This window comes from Callospermophilus lateralis, unplaced genomic scaffold (genome assembly GCF_048772815.1).
Source record: "Callospermophilus lateralis isolate mCalLat2 unplaced genomic scaffold, mCalLat2.hap1 Scaffold_962, whole genome shotgun sequence".
NCBI lineage: Eukaryota > Metazoa > Chordata > Mammalia > Rodentia > Sciuridae > Callospermophilus > Callospermophilus lateralis.
The window spans coordinates 313,911-337,482 of record NW_027517798.1 but is presented as its reverse complement, the minus strand read 5'-3'; the positions used below and the strand labels follow the sequence as shown (position 1 = coordinate 337,482).

The window sequence follows — 23,572 nt, the reverse complement described above, 5'->3', positions numbered from 1 at the left end:
CCCAGTTCACCAGGATATCACAAATGCCAAAAGACACCCACTAAGGTCCTTTCCACCCACACCATACAGCTGAGGTATTGAGGTGCTCGGTTTCAAACCAACAAATTCACATAGGACCTAGGGTTTGAACGGCAGTCTGGCGATGGTGAACCTAAACACAAAGCAAATGTTTTTGTTTTTAAACTGGGATTGAACCCAGAGACATTCTACCACTAAGCTATATCTCCAACCTTTTTTTATTTTGAGACAGGGTCTCCCTAAGTTGCTGAAGCTCAAACTTGTGTAATCCTCCTCCCTCAGTCTCCTGAGTCACTGGAATTATAGGCACATGCAACCATGCCCAGCTACGTTTTAAAAGGAATGGCACATGATGTGTGTTCCATGGGCACAGAAATTGATGCTTCTTCCTTCTCTCACACCCATGCACAGCTGTTTGTAGATTTCCTTACCACTGTCTCTCTTTCATACAGGACACAGCAACTGCCTGGGTCTTTAAAACTTAGGAAACCCACAGGTGCTAAGAGCTCAGGAAAGGCCACCTGATGTTACCCAAGCTCAAACCAAACAGAAGCAGAAGAGACCCTGATCCTCTGACCACAGCAGCTCAGAAGAGGTCTCCCCTACCACATAAAAGGCCATGGCTGACCCAGCAGGGGCAGTGTCCTTCCACCAGCACAGGTGGGACAGCAGGAACAGCATCCCTGTGGATTCTGCAGCTGAGGTAGGTGATACCTGCAGGCAGGCCTGGGCCCCAGTGCTAAGGAATGCTGAGCATGAAGAGGAAGGTCCTCCAAGGAGCACTTCTGTCATGTACTTTATATTATTCATTTATTTTTCCAGATGGGGTTCCACTAAGTTACCCAGGCTAGTCTTAAGCTCTTGGGCTCAACCTCACAAGTAGCTGGGATAACAGTGTTGCCGTGGTACCTGGCCCTGTGAAGCTTTTTGAAGTCAGGGTATTCAGGAGAACACTGAATTTAACAACACTAGCAATGACATACATGCCAGGAAAGTGACAGGAGCAAGTGGTAACATGACTGTGGTTTTATTTTTCCCCAGTGTGCGCTCAGCCTTTCTCTGACTAGCACTTATCTCTATAGTCAGATAAAAATCATGATAAATGCCTACGAAACCTCCGACAAAACAAAACAAAACAAAATAAAAAATCATGGGATACCTCTCAGATGTGAAAAGGATGTAATGGAGGTCGCTATGCAGGGCATCTGGTGAGCAGGGACTGGGGCAGAGAATGGAGCACAGTGAGGTCAGGTCACGCTCCGATAAGCAGAGTTTGGTATCTTCCACCAGGAAGAGAATGATCAGACCCATCCTCAGTCTGCTCTTCACAGGGCACCCTTCAGGCAGGGCATCCCCACTCTTTCTTTCCAGAAATGGTCTCATCTGCTTTTTCAAATACTTCCACAGGTGTTTCTTCACCTGATGCATGGGGAAAAGAAGAGGCATGACTATGGAGTGCATTCCCTGGAGGCTGGAAGGCCCCTTGGGCAGGGGATCAAGGTCCTGAGGACAGAGAGCTCTGGGGAGGGTCCCATCTGCCCCACTTCCCCACCTCCCCAGCACTTGGGCTTCTGGAGCAGCAGGAGCACATCGATGCTCAGTCTCAAACCATGTAGTGAGGGGGTCTGGGAGGCCCCTGGATGCTCATGAGAGCTCAATGTCAAACTGAAAACGAGTGCCAGCTCTGTCTCCAAGCCACAGTGTGGCTGAAGGGGAAAGGATGGGCTCCACCTTTTCTTTCAACTCTTCCTAAGCCTGGAAAGAATGCAAGATTGGTGCTGGGAATGAGGCTCATGGGTGCAATCAGGAGGAGAGATAAGGAGAGAATTCCCAAGAGGTGGTGCAGAAACAAAGGGATGGAAAGGTCCTCCTGACCCCTCTACACCTGCCCTACTTAGTCACAGGGTCTCTATATGCCTCTAGTAGGTCAGGGGACCCTGACCACCCACACCAGAGCTACTGATGATTGGGGGAAGACTGATACCTCTTCCTCTCTGAGGCCCAGGCTATGCCAGGGCTGTGCTTTCCCTTCATAAATCATAGGCACTCGGACAACAGAGTAAAACTGCCGGAACTGGGTAAAGAAGTTCCTCAGGTTGATGGGGTTCCAGGTCTGGAGGATGCTGAAGATGCGGCCCAGCATGATCTTGGCTGCCATCTTCTTCCCCTTCACCAGCTCCTTCTTCATCTTATTAGTGAAGAGGTTCTGGAATTTCTCCAGTGTCCCAGGAGGCCTCATGCAAATTATGTCATCATATTGATGCCAGTCTATGGGTGACAGCAAGAAAAATGTCACACTTAAGATCTCAAAACCCACCAACCCAAGGTACCACCCCAGAAGACAGAAACACAGGGGAGCAGCCAGGCACAGTGGCACATGTCTACAATGCCAGTGAGGTGGAGGCAGGAGAATCACAGGTTGAAGGTCAGCCTTAGCAACTTAGAGAGCCCTTCTAAAAAATAAACAGAAACAAGGGAGTACAGTCAGAGGATTAAAGGAAGGAAGGAAAACAAGTCTGGTAAACTGAAGTGATCAGAACTCACTCCATCAGCTACCATGGGCAGGTCATGCCCCTGAAGAGAGAAATTCTAGACAATCCACAGTGGTGAGCTTAAAACCAAGTCTCTGCTTAGCCATGCAGTTCAGCAAGCCTGGTAAAAGCTTTAAACATAACCATATGCAGGTTAAATATTTTTTATACCAAAACTTCATTCCTCACTAGCAACTGAGTACTGTTCTGGTAAACGAACAGGGTGCATAGTGGAACAGCAACACCCACCCCAAAGAGAACAGTGCAGATCACCCAACAGCTACGAGCCACTAGCAGGTGCTCACTAAAGGGCAAGGGCTGAATTTATGGCTATTCTGAGGACCAACTGCAAGAGACACAATTATAGACCAAGAAAACCCAGTGACATTAACTGTAAAATAATTAGAAAACAAAAGTGGCATAGTTGCACGGCTGAACTCCAGGCAATTTAGGAGGCTGAACCAGGGCGATCCAAATTTTGTGGGCAGCCTGGGTACCTTAGGAAAACGTAACTCAAAATTTAAAAATGAATAAAAGAGCTAGGGATCTGGCTTAGAGGTAGACCAGAGGTAGAACACTTGTCTAGCATGAACAAGGCCCTAGGTTCCATCTCCAGCACTGTCAAAAAAAGAAAGAAAATGAAAAAAAGAGAAAACCTATAAGAGGGCAGAGAGCTGGGCATGGTGGTACATGCCTGTAATCCTAGTAACTCCAGAGTTGAAGCAGGAAGACTACAAGGTGGAGATCAGACTCAGCAACTTAGGAGGCCCTAAGCTACTGCATATTACTGTTGAATTGGTAGGCCCTGCCACCCCAGCTCTACCCTGTCCTTTCCTACCCTGCCAGGTGACAGTTGGCCAGGGTTCATATGCTGATTTGGGCATGGCCTCCTCCCGAGCTTCTCCTTAAGCCCACTCTAGCCCCTCTCTTTGTGGGAATTGTTAGAGAAGAAGCTCCATCTTTCCTTGTGGAATTATCTGATGAAGTCCACTTTTGCCTCAAAGCTGAAGTCCTCGGAGTACACTATTGTTATTAAAAATTACATGTACAGGGGCTGGGGTTGTGGCTCAGCAGTAGAGTGCTTGCCTAACACATGCAAGGCCCTGGGTTCGATCCTCTGAACCGCATAAAAATAAATAAATAAAATAAAGATGATATTGTGTCCAACTAAAAAAAAAATAAATATGTATCATGGTGCACATATAGCCAGCCACTCAAGAGGATGAGGCAGGAGGGCTTCCTTTCTAGTTGGAGCCCAGACACTTGAGGCCAGCCCAGAAAACATATTTTTAAAATCCTGGTTCTCGGAGGTCGCTCAGGATAGAGCTAGGTGCCCAGGCAGGACAGGAAAGCAAGTATCTGCAGAGAGGGTCACCAAGGAAGAGCTGCTGAGGGACTGAAGAGGTACAGAGGGTTCTTTCCAAAGATTCAGCAGATGGAATGTGGAAGCCACCCAAGTGCCACCAGCAAAATGTGATGAGGACAAATACAGAGTCCCATAGGGAGGCTCTCAACACATTGTCCTGCTTCTGGTCACCACCTGGCCGCCTCCAGGAAGGGCCAGCCAGCAGCTCCCTGTGCTTTGTTCCAGAGTCTGCCCGGTACCCGGGCCCACCCTGCACACAGCCCCAACTCTTCCTTTGGCTTTGTCCTTTCTCCTTTCCATTTCCTCTCTCACCTAAGTTAAACCACAGCAGGGGCAGTGCACAACAGAGGACCCATGCAGACCAGGCAGTCTGGTCCACACAGCCCCACCCAGGCCAGGACACAGGTGCCATGGAGAAGCCCTTTACCTCTGGAGCGCAGGAGGGAGGACTTGACATACAGGCAGCGGTTCACGTGCTCGCCTGCCTTCTGCGGCTGCTCATAGATGTACTCATACTCCACGGTGCAGTTGGAACCTTGGCCGCAGTGAAGGACGTACTTGTAAGGGATGGCTCTATCCAGGCTCTGCCTGGGAATGACAATGCTGCCCTCGATGAGGGACCCGTATTCATGTAAGTTCCTGCAAATCAACAGACACTGGCCAGTTATCCGGAAGTCTTACATCAGAAGATTTTCTTCTCAAACACACCAGGAACATAGACCCAAAATTATAGAATGGACACTGACCAAGATGGCATGTCTAGAACAGGGCAGGGCTTCCTTTCTAGTTAGAACAGAAAAAAGAGCCATGGCGAAGTGAGACAAAGAACGCATGCTGGGAGTATCAAACACACTCACCCAGGGAGCAGGGGGACCCTGGGGACTCACTGATCACCTCTAACTAACACCAAGGGGACTGGGGGCCCCAGGACTCACTCAGTGTAGTACATCTCGCAAGCGTCACTCCACTCGGGCTGTCCGAGCTCTTCTGCTCCCCTGATGAACACAGTGTGGAGCTTGGGGTCGAAGGTGACATGCTTGGGGATGATGGCGTGGAAGTACACGGTGATCCCCTCCTCGGGGTTCAGCCAGCTGGAAGAGGGAATAAAGCAGTTGGTCACCAACTGCTCCTGGCCCAGCCCACCTCCTCATTCTCTACTGGTCATTTTCACACCTGGCCACTGCCCACCATGAGTGGCCAAGAAGAGGAAAAGAGAGTGTGAAACCCCAACCTGGCCAGCCCACCTCCCCTGCAAACCCCACAGCTGGACTTGTCACAGGGGCCCTCAACAGGTGCGGACAGCATCCCTGTGCCCTGGGCCTGGGCGGGGCAGCCTGGTACCTTGAGGGGATGGCCTAAGTGCTGGCCTTCTGGTTCTTCTGCTCCTTCTCCTTTGTCATAGCAGCTGTGTAATTTTTGTCACTCCCTTTTGCCTTCCTCAGGTCTTTGGGTTCCAAGATGTTTTTACCTGGTTTTTCTCCAGGAGCAGCCAACCCGTCCTTGGTCTCACCCTCCTGAAACGAGCAACCAAGCCCCAGCCTGAAAGGCTGCCCCTCAGCCATGCATCCACAGCAGCCCAGGTGGACTGTCCAGTACTTCCAGTCTACTCCCATGGCCTCTGAGGACCCTTCCCCAACCTTGCCTGGGCCCTCCTCCCTTTCTCACTCCTGGGCACACTAGTTCCTTCCCCTGAGAACAGGCTGCCACAAGATAACCCCAGGCCTTGGCATGCCAATCCTTTCATCTGAATGTGTCTGCAGGGACCCCAAAGCTCACCCCTCACTCCCTCTAGCCTCTGCTCCCCCAGCACCTCCCTGGAAGCCTCAGCCAGCTTCCCTGACTGAGGGGCCACCTTCCCTCATGGCACCAACCATCACATTCCTGGGGACCTTCCTGGTACCAACCATGCTCTTTTTCCCAGCTCACTTCCTGTTGCCCGGCTTGGCCTCAGTCTTCCCCCATCAAGAATGAGAGCTCCTTAAAGGAAGGCTTGGTCTCCTTTGCACTGTCCCTAGCTCTCCATAACGTGCCACACAATCAGACTGAAGATGGGCTAGTGACTGGCTATAGCAGAATGGGCCCGGGAAGGCCAAGCAGTGTCCCCCAGCCCAGCCTGGAGAGAAACTTGTATCTGGCACCGTTCCTTGGAAGCAGGGGGACTTGCCGGCAGCTCATTTGCTGTGACTGAACCTTATCTTTCATTTGTTTCCCAGCCCTGTTAACTGGAATATCTGGCTCAGCTGTAGTGTCAACTCCCTGGAGGAAATAAAGACCCCAGACTCCTGGGGTCTGAGCCACAGACAAATGGAAAGGCTGTTCTGCCCCAAGGTCTTAAGATCAGCTTTGGCCTTAATGCCCAGTGTAGGGTCAATAGTCCCTTCTTGCCTCCACAGCTGCCCTCCCAGATAGGGAAGTAACATCTCACCCACATGGCATACCAAAGGTGCTAGGGCCAGTCCCATGCCCCTGGCCACCACTCACTATACTCACCCCAGAGGCTGGGACATCCATGTGCTGCCTGGCCCTCTGTGCTTCTTTCTGAGGCTCAGAATCCCCTTTGGACTCAGGCAGCGGGAGCCCCTGGGCAGCATCTTCAGGCTTAGGGTGGGCTTCGCAGGTAGATGTGGGTGGCCCAGACACCTCCTGAGAGAGGCCCCTGGCCCCAGAGGGCGTGGAAGTGTGGAGATCCATTTCTTCCATGTGGTCCTGTGGTGCTGGCCTGCTCTGAGCCACATCTCCTGTGGCTGCACCCCTGCACTGGCCAGCTGGACCAGCATGCAGGGCTTGGCTTTGGGCCAGGGCTGGGTTCTGGGACCAGGGGTGTGAAGGTGAATTTGGACTCTGGGGAATGGAAGGCGATGGGGCCAAGGAACCCTGCTCTGAGGAAGCAGTAATGTCCTGATCCTTCCTCCTTTTCTTCCTTTTGTTCTAAACAGGAGAGACATACCAATTTTACTTCTTAGGTTTACTACAACTTGCCCCACGTTTCCCTCCCATTTTTGTGTCCCAATTTCTCTGGTACAGCAAGCTTAGCTCTGCTGAACCACTTACATTGGTCATTCCTGCAACTAAGAAACCAAGGGTGGGGGTAGGGGAACCAAGGAGCAAGAGGCCAGGCAGAGCCTTGCATAAAGGGGCTGGGGGTGTCACTACAAGATCGCTCTTGGACACTACAACATTAATGGACTGTTCACGTGACACTCTCGTAGTATGTGTCACAAGCAAGAAAGCCAGAATAAAGGTGAGAAGACTGCAGAGTGTGGAGGAGCAGTAAGACTGCTCCTGAGCTCTGGAAGGCTCAGGCAGCTCCCAGGCAAGGCTCCTGCCTTGGAAACTAGTAACACAGCTTGTGAGGAGCAGGCCACTGGGACCCTGGCCCCAAGGGCTATGATGCTCTAGAGGAGGTGTCAATGGGCCACTGAAAGCAAGTGGTTCGTACATCCTGAGTCCTGGCTGTATGTGGGGACACCCTGCCACCCCAGACAGCTGGGGGTGAACCTGCACCTGCCCTAGACCCTCACTCCAGGCATTAAGCCATCAAGAAAAGGGAAGAACTTGGGTACATCTGTGCCTAGGATGTGTGGCCTTCTTCTGAGTCACTATGCAGCTTCCCCAAGAATCCTAGCTGACCTTCCTGCAGAACTGCTCAGATGCCCACGAAATCCCTCCAGGTACCCAGAGCATTTAAGAGATTTAAGACAGAAACTTCTCCATCTTCCAAGGGCAACCAAATCACCCAAGACATTGTGAACATGTGCAGTGACTCAGCAGTCTGGGTGGGCCCCAGGGTATTCATTTCCCCAGGCTCCTTGGAGGCCTTTGCTGCCTGCTCAGGCCCAGTCATGAGCATGAGATAGTGCAGTCACTGGTGGTCTTCTCCATGACACCTCAGGGTCACTAGGAAGCCTCTGAGACTGCTGGACAGGTCTGGGGTCTCCTGACCTTAATGGTGTCTGTCAGCATCCTGATGATTCCAAGAAATTGCTAAAAACTATCACATCAAAGCAGTGTAGGCTCCGGGAGGGACATACTCCCTAAGGCCTTCCCAGAGACCCTGAAATGTCAGTGCTTAATCCAAGTGGTGCTGCCTCCACACTGAGCCACTGAGTGATATGGGCCTCTGTGAGGCACAAGGACCATGAGGGCATGAGGGCAAAACAGGGTCCTGTCCCACGATGCTGACAGCATCATGAGGCAGGCTAAGACACATCATGAGACACGCCAAGGACAAATCCAGCCAGGAGGGCACAGTGGGAGGTCAGAGGCTTTCTGGAGAAGGTGGCAAGAGGCTGAGTCTGAAAGATGCAGAAGCTGTAATCCAACCTGCTCTGCTTGGCAAGGACTCACAGGTCTTTGTGCACAAACATGAGCCCTGCCTCCTAAGGCTCCTGCTCACCCAGAATGAAAGCCAAAATCCAGCACACAAAGACCCCATGAGGCTCAGGCTGCTCACTGCCCTCACCCAGTACAAGCAGCAGCTCTGGAGGTGAGTGAGGCCTGGACATAGGCAGTGACTCCAGCAGCACCTGGGGGCAGCACTGAGTGCAGAACAACTGAACCAGGGCACCTCCAGGTGGGACACAGGTACATGAGAGTTGGGAGCCAGGGTGAGTGAGGGCAGGTGGGCTTGGGAAAGGCACTCCGCCAGCTCAGCCAACACCTGCAGTAGGCCTCTGCCTTAGGACAGGTGGAGCATCAAGGCTGAGGTGAGAGAGAAGGGAATGGGCAGAAGTGCAGAGGGGCTAAGGCCCAGGATGTGGTCCACATAAGAAATGGAGAGACTTCAATGTCACCAAGGGGGTACAGCATCAGGGATGGGGACAGGCCAGCAACACAGACAGGGATGGCTAGTCCTCATGCAAGTGGGCAGTGGGATATAAATGCCAAGAGGAGGTGGGCAGTGAAGCTCCCTATGGAGGCCCAAGGGAAAGAGGCTGACAAGTGGGTGCTACATGCTTCCAAGCCCCCAGGGCCAGCTGGCTCATCCCTGTAGCAGATAAGGGCTGTGAGGAGCCAGGGGCAGGCTGCAATGAGGACAGTGAGGTCTCGCCCCTGGAAGCTGCTTGGCACATCCTTCCAGCAACCTGGCTACCAGAGCTTTGCTGAGGGAGGGCCTCCTGGCAGAGCCACAGGGACATCCACCTGACACACCTTTCCATGATATTCTCCAATTCCATCCATTTTCCTGAAAATGCCATAATTTTATTCTCTTTTAATGCTGAGTAGTATTCCAGAGTGTATAAGTACCACAGTTTCTTTATGAATTCATATGTTGAAGGGCATCAAGTTTGATTCCACAGTTTAGCTATTGTGAATTGAGCTGCTATGAACATTGATGTAGCTGTGTCACTATAGTATGCTGATTTTAAGTCCTTTGGGTATGGAGCAAGGAGTGAGATAACTGGGTCATTTCCCTCTGTTCTGAAGGAGCATCCTTTGTTCCCTGGATGAAGCACTGAGGCAGGGAACTGTGGGTGCCATGTGACCAAGGAATGGGATGGTCCAGAGCACTAGAGACAGTGGCCAGGAGGATAGGGAGGCAGTGCAGACAGGCAGAGCCACACCTGCACTTCAGGGCTACCAGCTGGGTGCCTAGATTGATCTTGCCTACAGCCTCAGGATTCATCAGTGATATGAGCAATAAATTCAACATAACCAATGTGAGTTGCATTTTTGGTAATTTGGAAACAAAACATTTCTAATGGTTTGAATAATCAAATCTCAGATTAGGTTATTTTCTTCTTACAGAAGTGAAAACTAAGTCCAGGTAACTAATGTCCTAACTGCCAGGATGAAATGGATGCTGGGGTCTTGTAGATACCTGCAGGTCACCACGTGGCACAGAGGACCCTCCAGGCCCATCAGAGCACACACCCTGCTTCAACCTTAGAACAGCTGCTAGCTGCCCTCTAGGAGGGGAGTGGTCAGCAGGGAGGCACTCAGCAGCAGGACGTTAAGAGGGCAGGCACCCTGGGTTGGGGCTTGCAGGTGCCCTGAAGAGGGCCTGGCTGTACCCTCCATGACAAAGTGGTATGGAGACTGCAGGAAATGCAGAGGTGGCCCAGGGAAGACCCTTGGAAGGACCCCAACCAGTTCCTGGAGGACAATGCCAGGGAAGTTGGTCAGTGACAGCCCCCTGTGTACCCACACCCTTTTGACCATACCTGGGCAGCAGCAGGCCACTCATTTCCAATACAAGCACAGCCTTTTTTGGCCATACCTGGACAGCAGCATGCCACTCATTTCCAATACAAGCACAGCCCAAATCCCTGATGGACAGAACTGCAGAAGCTCAGGTGCCCCTGGAGGAAGGTCCATACTGGGCTTCCAAACTCACCAGGGCCCACCCTGACTCATGTGTGAAACAATGTGTGACCATGGTACTCAGGACAAACCATAGCCCTTCGTGAGTGACCGCATCCCCCTGCAGGGGTGAAGAGGCTCTGCTTTCCTCAAGTGCATAGCACCTTCATTATACAAGTGAGCTTCTTGTGTTGTAGTGAACCTGGAACACACCCAACCAATGCTCTGGAAAATGACAGGGCAGGATATGAACCCCAAGGAGCAGACATCAAGCTCAGTAGGGTACACACCATACCACTGGTGTCTCAAGCACAGCCTGCTGATGGGCCTGTGCCCAACTTAGATGCCACCTGGCTGGTAAGTAGGCCCCTGGGTGGCCTGTGGATGTCAAGGGAGAGACTTCCACAAGAAATAGAAGCTGGGAGTCAGGGTGAGCAGGCAGGATGTGCACCACAGAACAGAAAGATGGCACCCCCAAAATGACTTGCCACAAGGCCCAAAACCTGAATGAGTGCTGCTGCCTCACAAATAGCCCAGTTCCCAGCTCAGCCCTCTCAGTGGAGGCGTGAGGGTGACCAGCTATTCCAGGGCTGGCAGGAGGCTCTGCAGCCAGAAACACAGACTACCTGCTCATCGTCCGCAGTGAAGGTGTCCAAGACCTCGCACAGATCAGCCTCATTTATTCTCCTCTTGCTGAGAAGGCACTGGGCAGCTGCCTGCTCACCAGGTACATCCTCTATGGCATCTACAGAAGGTCCAGAGGCCACTACCTGTTGAGACATGAGACATGACCCCTTCAGACAGCGCAGGGTCACCCACATACCCTGGAGCCCTGCGTCAGCCAGGCCCAATTAGGGAAACCTCATGGAGCAGGGAAAACACAACACAGAGCCCAAGGCAGCTGAGGCCAATAGGAAGGGGGATGCAGGTGGGCAAATCAGGTCCTGTCCCCTGGAGCATCCACCTGAACACCTGGGCCCCTGCTTCCAACAAATACAGCTACAGAGGCACCAGAGGGGGCAGGTCATTCCAGGCACCCAACGCTCAGCCAAGCACAGCCTTCAGAGTCTCCGGAGGCCAGGTGTGCCTCCACCAGGAAGCCTCTGTCAAATCATACCAGCAAAAGGCTGAGGAAGGGAAGCCACTGAGGGCCTAGGGCCACTTGGAGCCTCCCACCTGACCCACTCAGGCCCCTGCTAGGTCGCTTCCTTGCTGCCGGAAGAACAAATCTCTGAGCCTCTGGAAGGATGCAGAGGCAGCAAGCAGAAGCCCACAAGCCAGCATCCAGTGGCCACTGAAGAAAGGGCCAGAAGGAGGCTGGCCACCTCCCCATGGCCCTGTGGACCATAGCACTCTCTTGGGCAGGTGGTAGGACATGCTCAGTTCTGCTGGGGAGGGCTGGGAAGTGGCTGGTGACTTCATCCTGGCTTCTGAGGTCCAGGCCACCCCCAGGCTCTGCCCACCCTCTGGGAACATCAGGCCTTAGCTCGGAGACGTTCTCTCAACAGCAATACCAGCTCAGGTGAAGCATGATGCAGACTCACTATGGGACTGGGAAGCCACTGCCCAGAGACACTTACCGTGCTCACCTGTGCACTTAGCTCCCAATTTCTTTCAGTTGCAGCTTTTGCACCTTCAGGCATGTGTTTTAAATAAATCTCCTGTGACAACACCACACGCAGTGTGAAAATCATACAAAAATAGACAGTTTGGAGTGGTTTTGCTGCTATTTTGTAGTGCTGGGGCTGGAACCCAGGGACTCACACATGCTGGCAAGTGCTCCACACGGAGCCACACCCCTGCCCCCAAAATTTGAAAGTAAACACTCAACAATGTCATCAATCACCACCTGTACTAGGCTCCCACTTCATCACCCCAAAAGCAACCAATCTCACAGTGCCCCTAACCCCTGCCAATTCTGAGCTACTCATCACTCTGGATGAGCTTGTTCTGTATGTTTCCTATAACAGGCCTCACACAGTTTGTGCCTTGCACCTCGGGTTCCTTCTTGTAGCACTGCGTGTCTGAGGTCCACCCTTGTTACAGTTTGGATACGTACACTTCCTTCTTAATTATGGCTGACTGATATTCCACTGAGTGTATACAGCCTAAGTAGTTTACCTGCTGTTCACCCGCTGAGGACAACCTGGGTTGCTGTGCCACTGGACTGCCATGGCTCTGCTGCTCTGATTGTGCAGACAGGCATTTGTTCAAACACCCATTCTCTTTTCTCTTGGATGAATACTTAGTGGAACTGCTGGGTCATATGGCCATTCTGAATTTAACTTTCTGATAAGCTGCCACACTGCTTCACAGAGTAGCTGTAGGATTTCACATTCCCCCCAGCATGACACCACAGTTCCAACTTCTCCACCTCCTCACCGACCCCTGTGATTTGACACTTCTTATCACAGCTATCCTAGTGTGTGTTAGGTGGTGTGTCAAGAGGTCTTGCATTGCACTTAACCACCAACGGGTGCTGATGCCTTTCACAGGCTTCTTGGCCTCTTGTATATTTCCTTTGGAGAAAAGCTTTTGCAACCCAGGTGTGGCAGTGCATAATTGTTATTGCAGCTGCTCCAGAGGCTGAGGCAAAAGGATCTCAAGTTCAAGGCCAGCCTGGGTGATTTAGTGAGACCATCTCCAAATAAAATAAGGACTGGGATGCTGTTCAGAGGTAGTGTTGGTCTAGCATGCAGGAGGCCCTGTATTTAATTCCCAGTATGAAGAAAGAAGGGAGGGGAAGGCAGGCTGCTTCAGGCAAATTTTTTGTCCAGAATTAAGTTGGACTATCTTTTTGTTGTTGAGTTATGAGTTCTTTATATATCATGGATACTAAATCCTTATCTGATACATGATTTACAAATACCTCTCCATTGCATTGGCTGCCTTTTCAGTTTTTCTTCTCCTCCTCTAAATGAAAAAAGTTTTCATTTTGATGAAGTCCAATTTTTCTACTTTTTCCTTTTGTTTCTAGTGCTTTCGATGCCACAATTAAGTAAGTTTTGTTAAACGTTTGGTGACCAAATGCCAACTCTATGATATTCCCTCAAATTGAGTTTTATTTCTATAAAGTCATCAGTAATGTCTCCACCTTCATTTCTACTTTAGTTTCTTTCACACCTTTTAAAAATATATGCTTTATTTGTTTGTTTGTTTATTTATTTTCATGTGGTGTTGAGGATGGAACCCATGTGCTAGGCAAGGGCTCTACCCCAGTCTGGCATCTTTTCTCATTGGTGTTTTGCAATTGCACACATTGATGGTGTTTCTTGTTGCATATTGGTGCATACAATACACAATGTAACAATACCATTTGGCCAGGATTCCTCCCCAGCAGTTCCCCTCCCTCCCCACCTCCAACCGGCACCTTCTTTTCTTCCGCTGGTCTCCCATCGATTGTCATGAGGTCTGCCCCCACCTTCCTTTCCCTTTTTCCTCTATAGCTTCCACATAAGAGATAAAATATAGGACCCTTGACCTTATGAGTTCTTTACATATTATCTCCTTTTCTTATTAGTCTAAAAGTTTATGGATCTTGTTGGTCTTTTGAAAGACTCAACTTTTTGATTCATTGGTTTTTCTCTGTTGCTCTTCTATTCTCTCCTTTTTAAAAAAATCTCTGCTCTAATATTTAGTATTTCTTTCATTCTTTGGGTTTAGTTTCCTCACCTTTTCCTAGTTTCTTAAGGTATGAAGTTGAGATTGGACACAGGGCTCTTGTCCTCAATCGTTTTCTTTCTTTCTTTCTTTCTTTCTTTCTTTCTTTCTTTCTTTCTTTCTTCTTCATCTTCTTCTTCTTCTTTTTTTTTTTTTTTTTTTTTTTTTTGCGACAGGGTCTTACTAAGCTGCTGAGGCTGGCCTTGAACTTTGGATCCTCCCGCCTGGGCCTCCTGGTCACTGAGATTACAGGCATGTACCATTGAGCACAGCTATGGTTTCCTGGCTATTGCTCATTTTTTTCTTCCACAAAGATTCTTCAACTCACTCTATGAATGTTTAAAAAGAACCTTGTCCTGCTGGGCAATGCAACATTTTTAATTGCCGTGCCCTATGTGTCTCTGCGGTGACTCTCACTAGAAGTTTCAGCCAAGCCTTCAGTATCCCTCAAGATCCAGGTTTGGGTGGCCTTCCCTGCTGAGGAAGAGGTGACTCCAGGGAAAGGACACAACCATACACCACACACACACACCTCTTTCTTCACACACAGGCCTTGCACCCTGACACACATGCACAAATCAGCACTCACCTCACACACACTACATACACCAGACACTACACACATATACCTTCCCCTGCAGGCATCACATATATTGCACCCCAGTGTGTCACTGCCACACTCCGAACCACAGAGCACCCTCTGCAAGGAACCTCACAAACCAGACCCAGCCCAGGAACAGAAAGCCCCAATCCCCTCCATGCCCAGGAGGAAGCCTGGGAGCAGGTGCCACACTCTGGGTGTCTGTGAGCTGGAGCTGAGTCAGGGAGCATACCTAGTGCTCCTGAACACCTGCAGGGAGATCCCTCTCAGAAGCTTCCTGGGGCTCCAGTGGGTTCCTTTACCAAACAATAATTCCCCAGTGCCTGACAACTCCCAGAGGCCAATGGGGCCTCACTCTGAGGAAGAGCACCTGCCAACCAGGGAGCACCCACACATGGACCCTGCAGCACAGTAGAGGTGCACCCAGCCCCATACCTCAACACGTAGACCCAGAGGAGAGTGGGACCCACACTTGGCCCAGCCACAGCTCCTGAGACACCCACATATTTGGTCTAGGGCTGGGAAAGGAAGGTGGAGACCCAGGGCCTGAAGCCCGTAGACTCCTGTGGAGATGGACCAGACACTGGGGCAGTCAGGCCACTGCCCATGTGGTAGCACTTCTAGGGCCAGCTGGACTGCAGTGCAGTAAGTTTGCAGGGAAAAAGTCGGGCAGCAGGGGACACATGGAGGCAGTGAGGGTGGCTCAGACAGCCCAGCTTAGCCACCAGGGAAACAGAGCAGGGGCAGGGATGGGTGGAGGCAGCATGGCTCACTCACTCTTTGGATGGTCCAGGACCCTTCATCGGAACTGGGCTCAGCTGCATTTTCCTGCCAATCACTGGAGCCTGGGGACAAGCACAGGTCCCCATCTTCCTTCAGCACTTCCCTGCATTCCATCTCTTCCTTCAGGGATTGGGCCACCAAGGAGTTACTGTTCTCAGAATCTACACAGGCAGATGAAGGACAGGTCAAATCATGGAAAAGGCAGGCCACACTGGGATGACCCCTGCAATATCAGCCCTATCCTCCCCAAAGGCCGTGGTGTGGTTTCTGCTACCAGCCAGGCAGGATGTGGCCAAGGATTCAGCGCCAGCTGCAAAGAGTGAATCAGACAGAAAGAGCCTGGGCTGGCAGGTGCATGTAACCCAGCAACTGGGGAGGCTGAGGCAGGAGGATTCCAAGTATGAGGCCAGCCTCAGCAACTTAGTGAAGCCCTGTCTCAACATAAAAATAAAAAGGGCTGGGAATGTGGCTCAGTAATAGAACACCTCTGGGTTCAATTTCTATTACCAAGGAAGAAAGAGAAAGGGGTGGTGCAGGAGAAATGGAGAGGAAAAGAAAAGAAAGGGGCAGGGCAGGGCCAATGTTCACAATACTCCAAACTCTGCAGCTCTAAAACAGAATCTGCCCTTTCCTTCCTACAAGAAAACTCCTCCTTCCTCAGGGGCAGGAAGCCTCAGTCCAGGTACCTCCCAGTGGAGGCCTACCTCCCTTAGCCTAACACTACCCCATCCATCTACCCTCTTGTCTGTGGAGAACCTCACCTGGCCAGATATGTCACCAACAGAGTGCACACACAGCCACTCAAGATTGCATACCTGAGCCCAAATTTGATCCTTCAAAGACTCTCTCTTGTCAAACCTGGGTCTTGATGACATGGTGCCATTTCAAACCTGTGCCTGGAACCTTCTCTGAGCTGACTGCCCAGACCTGGCCCAAGGCCCAGGTCTGCTGGGCTCCAGGTGTTCCCTCCCCTAACCCCTGCTCTCTTTCCTCTCCCAGCTCTTTTACCACTGCATCTCCTCCCTACACATTCTATGAAGACCTTAGGCCCAGAGTGCTGGAGGAAGAAGACCCTCAGTTACACACACTAAAGGAGGCCCAAATGCAGGTCTCAGACCCTATACCAAGTCCTCGTGCAGGACTCAGACCCTATGCCGAGTCCCTGTGGAGAACTCAAACTCAACACCACCCACATGCAGGACTCAGACCCTATACCAAGACTTCTAACTGCCCCACACAACACATCACCAAAAAGTTGGAAAATTTTCTGCCACATACCCCACTCCCAGACCACTTTCCTTTCACAGCTGACATTTAACAATAAACCCAGGATTCTGACGGGCCTCTCTCCCATTATACCAGCTGGACGGGCAACCTCATCCAGTCAGAACCTGGCATCTTCTCTGGCCCCAGGGACAGACTCAGGAGCTCCAGGGCTCCTACAGGAGTTGGACACACCCACCCTCTCCTGGGGGGGGGCACGATGATGAGCTGGATGTTGGACCTTGACCAACATGAGTTTCACCTGCAGCCTGAGGAAATAGCTGTCATGTGCAAAAGGGTTGGGCTTCCAGGACCACAGAAAGGAGCAAGACCCTAGGCATACCCAAACTTTCAAGCCAGGTCCTGGCTTCCTGTGTTCTGCAACACAAACAGCCCCAGGGAGTGTAAATCTCAACAGGCAGTCCAACAAGAACAAATACAAGTGTCCATCTGATTTCCAAAAGACATCTGGCTTCCCTGTTAATGGAGATTATAATTGGATCCACAGGTGCCACTTCTGCTCACCCCACTGGACTATGAACAAAATGAAGCACCCTCAGCACTGGGGTGGGGAGGGTGGAAGAGGAGATGAAACCTCAGGCACACTGCAGCCAAGGCAGCTAGAGAGGCTGGGGGCTAGCAGAGGTTGCCCTGGTAAGCATTCAGTACTGGAGTTCAGGAACATGTTCTCTAGACAGACTGGCCAGGAGCAGGAATCTGTCTAGGGAAGCAGCCCAGCAGCTGCAGGTGAATGGGCATAGCCAGGCCAGGCTGCCCACAGCTTCAGACCCTGCCAGGTCAGAGCATTCCATCTGCTCAGCACACCAATTTCCTTAGAAATGTGAGGAAGAGCTGGACACAGTGGCAAAAACTTGTAATCCTAGCAACATAGGAGTCTGAAGCAGGAGGATCACAGGTTCAAAGCCAGCCTCAGCAATGAGGTCCCGTCTCAAAATAAAAAAATAAAAAGGGCTGGGGATGTGGATCAATGGTTAAACACCCCTGGGTTCAATCCCCAGGACCAGAAAGTGTGTGAAAGCTCACACCAGCTCACTGACACCAGACAAGCTCCAAAGGCCCCTGAAATGCTCCACTTCAAGAGATCAAATGCCAAATGTATGTTTTGATAATTCTGTTACAACTCAAAAGCAAACACACCAGAGCACAGCACAGCAGGCTTTGCCAGCCCATTGTGTGGCAGGTGCTGGGGGCAGAGGGGGCAGACACCAGATGCCACAGCCCAGGCCTCTTCCCCACCTGGTGGACATGCACTCCCTCCCAGGCTGGGCCTCCAGTGGAGTCCCCTGGGAGGCCTCAAACAGAAGGGACCTTGCTATTTGGACTTCATTCTTGTTAGATGGGGTCTTACCCACTCATGCAAGGGACTGGACTGAACCGCACCCACCCTGGGCCTCAGAGTTAAGGCTGCTTCCCTCCCAAGTGGTGTTCACCATCCTGGCTCCAAGCAGCACACTCCCCACCTCCCAGGAGCCTTGATGTTCTGGCGACTCTGAACTTACTTCCTCCATCATGGAAACATACATCCTCCAGGAAAACACAGAATAAAAAAGAAACACGCTGTCTGGACCATCACACCTCCTCCAGAAACCTCCCAGCATTGGGGAAGGAGTTCCAACTGGGTCCCTGGGTACCTGGGCAGGAAAGGGTGGCCCACACCTCTCAAAGCCCTCACCCCACCCCCACCCCCTGCCTGGGCAGAGACCCCAGGTTTCCCCCCATGCCTTCATCCAAGGGACCTCTAGGCCTGGGTACCTGGCAGAACACACGGGGGCCTGGGATTCCTACCAGCAGGTGAAACCACCTGGAGAACCTCCAAGTGACTGAGAGGAGTGGCCTCCCTCTGCTGCAGAGCCAAGTTCCCAGTTCCTGTTTCAGCTTCAATTCCTGTAAACAGCTAACCCCAGGTGTGAGGAAGCCAGGGCTGGCACCCCTGCCAGGCTCTGGCTGAGGTGAGGTGCCAGGCCACTCTGCCCTCTCCCGCTACCTGCAGGGATGGGCACCCCCTGGAAGGCAGCCCCTGGTAGTGTAATGGATGACAAACCCAGGCCTGGATATGAAATAAACTATAAAAACACTGCGATGAGAAGTAGTGCCTAGAAAAGGGAGGGTTCCTGCCCTTTCTAGTCAGTTATCTCCAGGAAACCTGATTAATAGAATAGACCCCTGTCTTTTGCCTTTTGGAATGTAAATAACTACCCCTAGGAATATAACTTCTCCCCTTTGAAGGCTCAGGGACATGGCTAGAGATTTGCCCTTTGCTGCTTCTTCTCTGATTCCTGCCACAGTAGGACTCCAGTATGAGAAGAATCAGGGGCATTTGATAAAAAGGCCCCATGTCCCTGTTCTCAGGAAGATCCCCCTTTGTTCTGGTTCTGCTGGCAAGTGGTTCTGGGCCCATCCCAGGCCCTTGCCAAAAATAAAAAGGGGCAGAGGGCAGTGGCCTTTCAGGGAGGCTCTGCAGCAGGATGAAGGTGGATTGCCATTTCCCAAAGGGATGGGGACTAAATGAAGCCCCTCAGGGTGCTGTGCCTTTTCTGGCCACGGTCAGGGACCCCCCTTTCTTGCCGCATCATTGATTTTAATGCCAACCCCACAGCAAGCCTATGAAGACAGGCTGGCACTGTTTATCACTCAGACCAGCGCCCCTTTTCTCCCTCAAACCAGGACCAGCAAGACCTCAAACACAGTTCAACCTGCATGTGGGCTCCAGAGGGTTGAAGTCCTATCTCTTCCTGTTACTAGCTGTGTGGCTGTGACAAGTTACTTAACCTCTCTGTGCTTCACTCTCAACATCTGTAGGACAGGGATTTATAATAATGTCATGTTTAGCACCGTGCTGGGAACATCACAGTTAGCAGCTTGGCTTTTTAAAAATCTCTGGGACTGCAAACCCTCCCCTCCCGCCAAGGCCCCAGCTGGCAGATGTTCTTCCTGATACCCAGGGGTGGGGAACCCTGGCAGGCTTCACCATTCCACAGCTCTATCTTCACAAGGCAAGGAATCTACAGCCACTCAGGATCACCAAGTGCATCTGCCCTAGGCCCAAGGTGCAAGGCCCAGTTAGGTTCCAGAAGAAAAGATGGACTCCAAATCTCACTGTAATTCAAAGCCCTTCCCCAAAGAGCCAGAGACAAAACACCAAGGAAGCAAAAATCAACCAAAGAAAGCAGCTGCCTCCTCACACCTCCTGTGGCCCAAAGAAAGCACCTGAAAATGAGAGTGTGCCCAGGCAGAGCAGGGGGAGAACCCACCCCTACCCACTCATACCCATGACACCTGCTCACACTCGGACTAAGGGTCAGCTGTGGGCAAGCAGCAAGTTGAAATAAGGACTTTGTCCCCACTCAAGCACAGGTGTGTGTGGCACATCTCCAGAGCACATGTGTGGTCCTCTCCCAGGCCCTCCCTGCTATGCACAGGTTGCAGATTCAAAGGGTGCTCTGGGTGTCCTTGGGGCTGGGGGAGGGCAGTGCTGCCCTCTGGGAGTGCTGTGCCACTTAGGCTCTGGGGCAGTGGGACAAGAGCAGGGGAGGTAGTTTCTCTATCCCTGTCTTCAGCAAGAAAGACCCATCTGACAGCTGGTGCCCTCTGTCCCTCCACCGACAGCCTGGGCAGGCTGCGGGGACCCCTCCCAGGGTATTGCAAACCCACAGAGCCCTCCCCCTTCAGCAGCCTCAGAAACCTCCCAAGATATCCTCTGGAATATCCAGGGCCCTTCAGCTCAGCCGGAGGCTTTTCATCCCCAAGGGGGACTAAACTCCAGTTCCCTCAAAGAAAAGAGACTGGAAACTTGAAGCAGGACAGGTGACTCCAGTAAAGAACCTCACAAAACTGCTTGAGGAAAGTGCCCCCTGGGAAGAGTTCTGTGTGGGGAGGGGCCAGGCCTCCCTGAGGCTGCAAGCTGGCCCTGCTCCCATCTGCCTGGAAGGCACAGATGCCCATACTCTCCACTTACCCCAGTGCCTCTTGGGATTTGCCTGGTCCTGAGGCTGTAGGAGGCAGCCTCTCTTCACACTGACTACAGAACTTGGAGGCCTCCTGGCAGGAGATGTGCTGTCTCTGGCTGGGGGATCCTCTAGCCCAGTGTCCGTTCCCCTGTAGGTCTGAAAGAGAAGCAAGAGTTCCCAAGGCAGCAGCTATAAACTGTGCCTCCTGTCATGTGACCACAGTCCCATTTAAGTTTCATTTTGTGAGAAAGTGAGATAGCTATAGCCAGAAAGTTCCCCCGGCCAATGGAAATCCAGCAGCAGTTTGACTCTGGTGGCTGCTCATGGTCATTGCCCAATCCCAAGTCCCACTCTGCCCTGGATCCCCTTCCATCCAGAAGCCCCCTTCTGTCTCGGCCATCACCCAGGGAGGCTAAGACTGCAGCTCAGACTGCAGGCCAGGCCAGCTTTCCAGACAACCACTGAGAACTTGGGGGAGGTGGGCAGGGAACTCAGGTGGAACTTCAGCTATGGAAGAACCTTGGCCTAACACAGATGACCCCTAGGCAGCCTGCAAAGCTGCTTGGAAAGCGAGCTTTTCTCCTAAAAGTTACTACAGCGGTTACAGAGGTAGAGCCGCAGGTCCCAGATCCCACGTCCCGCTGCGCTAAGCGCTCTAGCTGCAGCCTTTTCACCACAGCTGTGCTGTCTGGGGGCTCCTGCACGACCCCCGGGCTGGAGGGGGACACGGGTAGGTGGACTGTCCTCCAGGGATGTCGCACCGTACCCAGGAAAGGCCTGCAGCCCCACCGCCTGCAGCCGGAGAGCTGGGGTCCGGACAGCGCTGAACCGCATCCCTGCCAAAGGGAAACTTTGAACCAGGAGGAGGAGGCGGCCTGCGCTTAAGGACGCAACACTGCCCCAGGGCCTTGCACCACCCGGCCTTGCACCCCGACCCGTGGAACCTTAAGTGCCCATTGGACAGCACCCAGCCCAGCGAGACTCATAACCCGCAGCTGCATCCCGCATCACCTTCTCTAGAGGTCTCTGGCGCCCAGGAGACCTATATTCCGCCTCCCCGCACCCTACGCAATGGAATCCGGTATCCAAGGAGTGAATCCTTGCCACAGGGACCCTTGGCACCCACCAGACCCGCAGACCCCCATGTCTGAATCCTGCCCAGCGAAATCCCGCCACCTACCAGCTGGCACCTACAGGGCAAAGAGCCTAGCTGAGGTCCCGCGCTCTTTTCATCCACAGGTCACGAGCCTCGAGCCTCGAGGCGCCTCCTCTCAGCCAGCCTCCTAGCCACTGCTGGGTACTAGGGATGTGGCCTGAATTCCCCACCACGTGATTCCCCCGGAGGACCTGGCACCCTCCCAGATCACCGCTCCTTCCCCCAGGCATCCCCTGCCGCTTTGCTTTGTGCCTGACAGGTAATGGAGGAGGCTCTGATCCTGATTTCCGCGGGCTCCGGGTCCCTGAATCCTCCTCACACCCACCGAGGGCCAGGAGAGCCTTAGGATCCTCCCATCTCAGCCTCCAGAGTGGCTGGGATTATAGGTGTGCCCCTGGGCCCAGGATGAGTCATATTCTTTTGGTGTTGGTTGCCATCCCCTAACAGAATTGCATGGCCAGCTAGTGGGTCACTGTCCTCCTTCACAGGGAACTTATGATGCTAATTCATTTATTTCTTAAATGTGAACTTCAGAGACATCAGAGAAATTCAAGTGGGGGCTGCTGAGAATTCTCACCTCAACAAAACCAGTGAGAAAACTTGCAAAAAAAAAAAAAGGCCCAATCAGCTTTTTAAGAATTCTGGAAATTAGGAAAAAAAAAAAAAAACTACATTTTAATGGTGTGTGTTAATTTTACAGGATGATGAGTATTATAGGGGTGTATTTGTACCTACAAGGAAACATAATTTGGCCAACTTCATCTCTAGTATCTTCCCACTCCTTCCCATGCTCCTTCTTCCTGATTCCCTCTCTATGCTAAATGTTTCCCTTCAACTCTCCGTCTTAAAATCTTAGCTTGCTCTTATCTCTACAGTCCTTCAGGGCCACATAGAATAATAGTGAAAGTTTTATAAGAATTCTGGAAATTAACCAGCGGAGATAGCAATCTGGGAGCATTTATTTAAGAAAAATGGTGGGGCTTTGTAAGGATAGTGACTTCTGTAGCATTTTGACTTGGCTCATCCCTGCTACCCCCTCCAATTCTGTGGCATCCTTGAAACAACAGGGAGGTGTACTCCCTCTTTGGAGTTCCTGGAAGGCATCCCTCCTTAGCAAGGCTAGATTTCTTTGACCTGTCATCCCTGGAAAAAGAGGACAATGAAACACCATGTCCCTTTAGTCTCCCTCTCTGTTCACAAGAATCTAGCCATGTCAAGGCACTAATTAGAGAGCATAGCTGGGCCAGAATGTCCACAGTACACATTGTCCCATGAACACTGGCGTTCTCTCACACTTGCTGGGAATCAGGGCAAGTTAGTGTTATCTGTAGAAAGCTACTTTTGTGTGTGCTCACCAAGTTCTTTTGTGTGTGCTCACCAAGTTCTCTGGGTACTTTGGGTGAGACAAAGCTAGCTAAGCTGATCTGCTGGTAACCCCCACAGCCCCTCCCTGGGGAAACTAGTGCAGATCAGAGCACACTGGAGAGGGAAAGGCACTGTGGGGATGGAACACTATTCCCTGGAGAAGCACAAAGTCCCACCCCTCCCCTGTTCTCCATGGGACCTTCTGTAGCACTTCTTAGGAAACCTGTCTCAATGTCCAACTTTGGGTGTCTGCCCTGGGGTCTTGGCCACCTGTCCCACTGCCCTGACCCAGCTGGGCTGTCGACAGCATAACCAGATTTGATTCATCTAGTATTCAAAAAGCATTTCCCCTTCAGGGTCATTTGTTGAAAACTTTGAAACGCACTAATTTACCCTCACTGCTGCCTGAATGTAGAAAACAGGGTAGAAGGGGGGTGCAGCTGAGCTGATATATCTGGGCTGTGCATTTGCTAGAACTGTGGGTGCCTGGGAGAGGCCGGAATCTGAGGAAGCTGTATAATGGTGATAGAGCTCTATTTTGGTGTAATGAAAATGGCT

The 23,572-nt window shown here is 51.7% G+C and overlaps 1 protein-coding gene across 1 annotated transcript in view; it reads right to left on the bottom strand.

Moving 5' to 3' along the window:
- LOC143641349 (E3 ubiquitin-protein ligase RNF213-like) overlaps positions 1 to 5,066 on the bottom strand; it is a 56,589-nt gene extending 51,523 nt beyond the window's left edge. Inside the window, exons 1-5 of the mRNA XM_077108596.1 lie at positions 5,059 to 5,066; positions 4,851 to 5,006; positions 4,343 to 4,554; positions 2,003 to 2,286; positions 1,178 to 1,437 (exon numbers count right to left, since the gene is read on the bottom strand). Coding sequence (XP_076964711.1) covers positions 1,178 to 1,437; positions 2,003 to 2,286; positions 4,343 to 4,554; positions 4,851 to 5,006; positions 5,059 to 5,066 — 920 coding nt within the window. The remainder of the gene's footprint in view (positions 1 to 1,177; positions 1,438 to 2,002; positions 2,287 to 4,342; positions 4,555 to 4,850; positions 5,007 to 5,058) is intronic.
- Positions 5,067 to 23,572: the final 18,506 nt, after the last annotated feature.